This window comes from Salmo trutta, chromosome 6 (assembly GCF_901001165.1).
Source record: "Salmo trutta chromosome 6, fSalTru1.1, whole genome shotgun sequence".
Lineage (NCBI taxonomy): Eukaryota > Metazoa > Chordata > Actinopteri > Salmoniformes > Salmonidae > Salmo > Salmo trutta.
In genome coordinates, this window is record NC_042962.1 from 12,244,826 (window position 1) to 12,252,811 (window position 7,986).

Here is a 7,986-nt window from a genome sequence, read left to right on the forward strand (position 1 = left end):
GACAAACACCTGGCCTACTGACAGATACCTGGCCTACTGACAGATACCTGGCCTACTGACAGATACCTGGCCTACTGACAGATACCTGGCCTACTGACAGATACCTGGCCTGCCTTGTAGGTAGAAGTAGTGAGTTAGTAGGCCAGGTATGTCAGTAGGCCAGGTGTGTCAGTAGGCCAGGTGTGTCAGTAGGCCAGCTGTGTCCGAACAACTCCATTAAAGTTTAAGAAATGACTATCATCAAGTCGGGACTAGACTACTACATCAGATTGGATAACTACAGTTCCTGTGCACCTGTCAGAACAAGCTTAGTATCGCACAGTTTGTGTGTTTTTAATGTTTACCATGAAGTTCTGCTGTAGCAGTGTGTGTGTTTACCATGAAGTTCTGCTGTAGCAGTGTGTGTGTGTTTACCATGAAGTTCTGCTGTAGCGGTGTGTGTGTGTGTGGGTTTACCATGAAGTTCTGCTGTAGCAGTGTGTGTGTGTTTACCATGAAGTTCTGCTGTAGCAGTGTGTGTGTGTTCACCATGAAGTTCTGCTGTAGCGGTGTGTGTGTGTGTTTACCATGAAGTTCTGCTGTAGCGGTGTGTGTGTGTGTGTGTGTGTGTGTGTGTGTGTGTGTGTGTGTGTGTGTGTGTGTGTGTGTGTGTTTACCATGAAGTTCTGCTGTAGCAGTGTGTGTGTGTGTGTGTGTGTGTCTACCATGAAGTTCTGCTGTAGCAGTGTGTGTGTGTCTACCATGAAGTTCTGCTGTAGCAGTGTGTGTGTGTTTACCATGAAGTTCTGCTGTAGCAGTGTGTGTGTGTTTACCATGAAGTTCTCGTGTAGCGGTGTGTGTGTGTGTGTTTACCATGAAGTTCTGCTGTAGCGGGGACCAGGAGTACATGACAGGGACAGAGGCTACAGCGTTAAGCGTCTTCAGAGGGATCACCTGTTTGGAGAACTCAGAGAAACCACTGTCCACCGTGCACTGTAGGAGACAATATACACAGAGAACTCAGAGAAACCACTGTCCACCGTACACTGTAGGAGACAATATACACAGAGAACTCAGAGAAACCACTGTCCACCGTACACTGTAGGAGACAATATACACAGAGAACTCAGAAACCACTGTCCACCGTACACTGTAGGAGACAATATACACAGAGAACTCAGAAACCACTGTCCACCGTACACTGTAGGAGACAATATACACAGAGAACTCAGAAACCACTGTCCACCGTGCACTGTAGGAGACAATATACACAGAGAACTCAGATAAGTCACACTGGTGCAGAACTGTAAAAGGTGAAACATGGTGAAAAACAAACTCATGTTTAAAAAATGGACTTCTGTTAGCATGTAAAACATGGATTTACAATATCTTTGGCTAGGTGCGTGTGTGAAGTGCGCGCTGACCTCTCTGGTGCCTCGTAAGGAGCTAACAGATGTCATGATGTGAAGGGGCTGGATCCTCCTGGACTTCCAATCAGCATTCAGGATGTCTGTCCGCTCCAAGATCCTCTGACGGTTAGAGTTAAACATACTCTAGGTAGGAGAAAACGCACTGTCAGAAACCTTTCTCTCTCTCTCTCTCTCTCTGTGTGCGTGTGTGCGCGTGCGTGCGTATGTGTACCTTGACCTCGTCGGCCCGTCTGAAGCGTAGCCTCATGTACTCACACTTCACCCTCCTCCTCCATCCCACTGGTCCCTTCACAGAGCTCTTCCCTGTCAGCACCATGGTCAACCTGGAACACAGGCTTTTATCATGCACAGTACAGGAGAAAAGGCAAAGACCTATGCATCCGCGCTAAGGGCTGAGATCTGACATTTTACAAAAACACAACGGATCTTTGGACACCATTGCTCGTCATTGTACATGTTGATAAGGGGCAGAGTCTCTTTCCAGAGTCATGAACGGTCGTTCTAGTTTCCGTTCCCATCTCTCTACACACGTTCTACAGATGCACTGAGAAATACAACGCCAGGCCAGTTCAAAGACGGGGAAACACACCAAACTAACTTCTTGTTTCATGTCTCTAATTCACATTCAAAAGCTTTATTGTCCATTTACTTGGGGTAAAACAGAAATCACAAAATCAGTCAGCTTCCATCACAGGCTCAGTCCCAAACACAGTACTGCAGCCTACATAATAACATCTGCTTTAGTAGAGAAGTCCTGGAGAAATGGATGTTGGAGATGGCCCAAGTTCACAAGCTGCAGAAATCATGTGTCTGCTTCAAGACTGCTGTCTGATTGGTCAAAACCACATACTGATGACACACTACTAGAAATAATACTGGCTATAGCTCTGGGTAGAGGAACTAGAGTCTCCTTTTGTTCATCTGCCCTGACATTGTCATATCTGACCAGCCTGGGTGGGCCTGGTCTAATCCAATCAGATCTCCTTCCTTGAGGACACATACACTCTACGGGCTGCCATGGAAACCTGTCATCACACACCACCAGGCACCACACTGGATACTGATGTCTAGGGTTTCTCTAAGCAGAGAATGACTCTCAGTAGGTTTACACAATATAACTTTACTTTGACCATAGTTACAGGGAACAAACAACGTATTCTGCTGTCATTTCTCAACCCAGACAGCACACCTCATACAGACATGAAGTTGAGAGGAACACAGGGTCAAGCTGCAGTGCAGCACCCCTGGATCGAGAGCAACGGTTGGGGATTGTTGTGAGGAGGAAGTGAACCCAGCAGCCCAACAGTTGCCAGATCATTTTCCCCAACACCCGGTCCGGATTCGAACAGGCGACCTTTAGGCTATAGGTCAAAGCCGCTGGGCTACGGCGCTACTCGAATCTTTCTGTGTTTAACAGTTCGATACAAACACGTTCAGATGCTCGATGAGGGTCTCAATATTAAGACGAAGACCGGAGGGTACAATTAACAATCGTATAAGGTAATGCTGTACTACACTAGTGGAAGACCACTAAATCCCCTACTAGTAACCTGCTGCGTAAATTCTCCTAACCTACTACGAAAAAGTAACTTCCGGTCGTAGTTGTATAACACCTAGTCTAAAACCCTCTCAGCTGTCTCTAGTGAAACACATTGGATTTATTTTGTTCATCAAACCGCTTTGATGTCATCGCCAAATCAATCGCTGTCATGTAAAATTTGACAGAATTGTAGTTAAGTGGTTTTCAACGTAGCTAGTATCAAGCAAACTTGCCAATTCATATGAAGCTAGATAAGTGTATTTCAACCCAACCTACCAGATCATTGTGATTCTTGTGAATGTATGCCTTGACATGACGGACACTGAGTAACACCGCTACAAAGGTCAATAAAGTTAAAACGTTGCCAGGCATGAGTCAATGCGGAAACATTGAAGAAAAACCACGTCCACAGCAGATAAAAACACCCGAGTTAATTGGCACAACTATCATATTTCCACATTGTCTGGCTAACTGTTTTGCTTTATGTCTGATAACTGCCAGATCAGACAAGTCCAGAGCGGGGTCAACGAACAGTAGTAACCTTCCCTACCTAGCTGGTTGGCCAGCAAGCTAACTAGCGACCAAGACAGAGGAAGCTAACGTTGTGAATTGCTATTAGTATTATTTGTTTTTCACTGAGGAAAAAACAATTGTATATTTTGACAGCGTATCCTACCTGCAGAGAGGGGTCGGTCCTCATTCAATGTAGTGACTCGGGATCGACTGGACACACACCGACAAATGTTTCGTTGATCGGAATTACAACCGTTTTGTTGGCTAGCTCGTTAGCAGAGAGAGAAGCGGTGGTGGTGATAAATAGAAATCGCTCATCCGCTGAGTGGACTACCAGCTCTAACTAGCGAACAAACAAAACCGGGCACTTCCCAATGGAAAGAACACGGATCGTTTGAGGCTGTTAACGGATTTATTGTAAATATACTAATTTTATTGAACAGTTTTTCTCAATTGCAATGTTTTCCGCCTTAAGGACCTGGCTGACTATTCAAACATCTCTCCGTCTATCGCTCAACATCCGCCGCCCACTCCAACCACAGTGGCGTCAACGCGCGCCAAACATATGAGCCAATCACCGCAGCCGATATTCAGGCTTCTCACTGCGACGCATCACGATAGGTCGGATTGAATCGGGGAGCTGACCAATAACAGGCAGCGCTACGTCGGGGGCCCGGATTGGGGGACATGTGGACAAGTTCCTTTTGTTCTCTAAGGTTTTCTTGTATAGCGTTATCTTTTCAATGACACAAATGTGTATATGCGAGGTGTTTACAGTCTCCCCTGGTACCACATTAACGTGCAACTATTTACAGTTACGACTCGCCATTAGATTATGGTAATAATACCAGATTTAATAATCAATGAGACAATTAGCCATGTACAATTTCAGTAGATATGAGTAGCCTAAATATTGGTAGCTAAACCCGTTATACACAAATTAACGCAATTTACTAAACGGTGGATGTGTTTTATATTGTAGACAACCGTTTATATAGTAAATATCCGCTGTATTTCTATTATGGCCACGGCCTGTAAACGTTGCAATGGTAGAGTGTAGTCGCAACAGTCTAAATTGACTTCCTCTCCTCATCCCCTGTCCTCTATCTGCACTGACGGCTGAGCTAGACTGGTAAAAACATCCTCCTGTCCATCATTTCCCGCTAGACGGGGAAGTAGGAGAGCAGCCCACTAAGGAGGAGCCTCTGCCGAGTCTGGAACAAGCGGATGTTTTTTTATTACAGATTTTTATTCAGACATTTTCAAAAATCTAACAGGCATAATTCACATATAAATAACATGTATTTCAATAAACAGAAAACGTGTAAAAAAAAAAAATAAACAAATGGAATAAAACAAAAACACAGGGTGGTCTATTCAGGAATCAAATGTTATTTGTCACATACACACACATATTTAGCTGATGTTATTGCAGGTGTAGCGAGATGCTTGAGTTCCTAGCTCTTGATATAAGATCAAGGGATTGTTTGGATTTAACTAATTTCAAAGATTTATATAATCACTTTGCCTCATTTAAGACAATAAACAGCGGGGGGTAGTTTGTAAAAAAAAAATAACATTTGTGATTGAAATATTTTGCCATGATGATCAAGTTATACATACATTCATTAGCTTCCCTGTCCTTACAGGTGACCGCATGTCCCGGATTGTGCGGTACAGCACCGCATTTTGTCCCGCATCCTACAACCAAACAATCATGTCCCTCACTTTATCAACAAATTCACACCACCAAAAAGTTCAATTTGTCCCGTATTTCAGTCAGACATTCCAACCTGTATTTTTTGCAGCAGAAAGGAAGAGGCGAAGCGAGACGTTTCACTCTCGCAAAAATCTGTCCAAAATAAACCCAATGCGTTTTTGTTTTTTTAACCTAAACTACATACGCATCTCTCATATATATATATATATATGATACACACAGATCTCTGCATTCAGGTTTGACTAGATATATATAATAAGGAAGTGGTACTGGTGATGTTAATTAAACACTTCTGTTAATATCTGATATTCTACGCAGCGCAAAACGAGACGTCGGCCAGTATAATACCGTCAACCAATCACATTGTCAAATCCTTTCGGTCTAAATTCCAGCTAAATTATTTATATATTTTTTGGTCCGCAGGGGTGGGTGGGTCCCCGTGGGAATCGAACTAACCATTCCCCCATGGAAATCGAACCCACAACCCTAGCATTGCAAGCGCCAAGCTTTACCAACTGAGCAACATCACATTATCACAAACCATTTGATGTCTCAATTACTGTATTGTTTTATCTCCAGGGTGATAGAAAGTCTACAGGTACTAACCTAGATGACCAGCCTATGTACAATACAGTAATGTACATTTACATTAAGTCGTTTGTAAGGATAGTACATTAATACTGCACAAAAAGTGGTTGTTTTCCATGTTATTTGATTAAGAAAAATATTTAATTTGATGTGGATGTTTTGTGTCTTTGACCATAACTTTGCACCTTTTCATGTAAACGTTTGAGGACAAGGTTGTTCTTTCTGGATTCCATTAGAATAACAAATCACAGAGAAAGGGACAGAGCAACAACTCTTACATGTCCAACAATTGAATCCTCCAAGATACTGTTTTTAATTATTAAAACCTCTTATTAAGGTGACAGTCTCTGAAATTAGGCACTAGAATTACTTAAAAATATATGTATATGTCTACATTACTTATTTTATTGATTTCCCACCATTTTATAATACAGCCATCCAGACCTTCCTATGACCATTTCAACATCCTCTGTCGAATAAACATGTATTTGCCTCCCTCTGGTGGTCGGCTGCATCATTACATCCATTTATATCACTTCACTGCAACATTACGGTCCTTCGAAAAACATTTATACTGCTTCACTGCACAGACATGGAAAAGCAAACGCTGAATTTGACACGAGCAGGTGGTTCTAAATACACAACTTTCATAGCTCTACAATAAAGAATGCTACCTACACACTTCATTAAACCTAAAATAAGTAAAGAAGTCATTACGTCGGAGGCAGACATTGCACATGCTCAGGACGACAAACACGAGCCCTTTGCATAGCCCTTCTCCCCTTGTCTATAGGAGGGACACACACTGTTTAAATAGCCCAAATGTTGATTGAGACATTGACCAATTTAACTGATTTTGACTATCACTAATGTCATGATATGTTTGGTAAAGTAATAAAAAAAGGTGAAATATTTTGGGTAGATGTTCCTAAAACAGATTCTAAATTATATATGGACATATAAAAGTATGAAAAGGCTTATTCATTCACAATAAAAATAAAAATCATACCATCATATTTCTATATGTTTTATTATACTTGTGTACTAGATCATATGGGTTGAAAAGTGTTTTTTTTTCTCAGACCTAAATGATCAATTCCAGGTGAAAGCCAAATGTTATAGCTTTCTGGGACACACACACACACACACACACACACACACACACACACACACACACACACACACACACACACACACACACACACACACACACACACACACACACACACTCTCTCTCTCTCTCTACAACATGAATAAAATATTGCACTCTTGCTAGATTGATGACTAAAACCATAGCGAAACAGTGCAAAACGGCTGTCAGTTCAACTTTATACAACTACCTTTTATGCCAAAGCAGAGATGCTGATTTTTTCCCCCCTGAGCTACAGATGTCTATATCAGGCCGCTAATACTTGTAAACGCCCAGTGCACTACTTTTTCAGGGGGTGCTGCAGCACCCCTACTTCCCGTGGCTATGGCCGAGTGTCTGATTTTTGTTTTTTTCCCCCCTTTCAATTAAGACCTAGACAACCAGTTGAGGGGAGTTCCTTACTAATTACTGACCTTAATTCATCAATCAAGTACAAGGGTGAAGCAAAAACCTGCAGACACTCTGCCCTCTGTGGAATGAGTTTGACACTTGTGCCCTAAGTGGTTGGAAATATGCAGAATATATTACTTTATTATGTTGGTCAGCATCACAGGAGGTAGGCGGCACCTTCATTTGGGAGGGCGGCCTCGTGGTAATGGCTGGAGTGGAATAGTTGAAATGGTATCAAATACATCAAACATGGTTTCCATGTGTTTAATGCCTTTCCATTTGCTCCGTTGCAGCCATTATGAGCCTTCCTCCCCTCTGCAGCCTCCACTGATCAGCATCCTAATTGTGTGTGTGTGTGTGGGGGGGATATTTAGTGTCATAAACACCTGCTATAAGACAGCAGATCACTGAGATGTGACTTGTTTATGCAGGTTTTAGATCTAATGCATTTGGTCTGATATCTGATCTTTTTATTTTGGATAGCTAGCCTGTAATGTCTCTTCCCCTCATACCCTGAAATAAAATATTCACTTTAATATTTAACTGTCAATTTCTGTTATAGCCCTACAAATTAAGCATATGGCTATAAATTACATAAAGGACTTGCTTGCTTCTTGGCAATGTTCTGGCAACAAATGTGTATATATTGTAGCGACCCCGCACAGACAGCTGTGTG

At 42.3% G+C, this 7,986-nt stretch overlaps 1 protein-coding gene across 3 annotated transcripts in view; it reads right to left on the reverse strand.

The window, feature by feature from the left end:
• LOC115195415 (histone-lysine N-methyltransferase EZH2-like) overlaps positions 1-4,005 on the reverse strand; it is a 14,365-nt gene extending 10,360 nt beyond the window's left edge. Inside the window, exons 1-4 of one of the 3 annotated variants that reach the window (XM_029755248.1) lie at positions 3,626-4,005; positions 1,665-1,732; positions 1,404-1,532; positions 853-972 (exon numbers count right to left, since the gene is read on the reverse strand). In XM_029755248.1, coding sequence (XP_029611108.1) covers positions 853-972; positions 1,404-1,529 — 246 coding nt within the window. In that variant the 5' untranslated portion in view covers positions 1,530-1,532; positions 1,665-1,732; positions 3,626-4,005. Of the gene's footprint in view, positions 1-852; positions 973-1,403; positions 1,533-1,620; positions 1,733-3,225; positions 3,249-3,625 lie in introns of those variants that run through there. The other 2 variants (XM_029755247.1, XM_029755246.1) reach the window with 2 other exon arrangements.
• Positions 4,006-7,986: the final 3,981 nt, after the last annotated feature.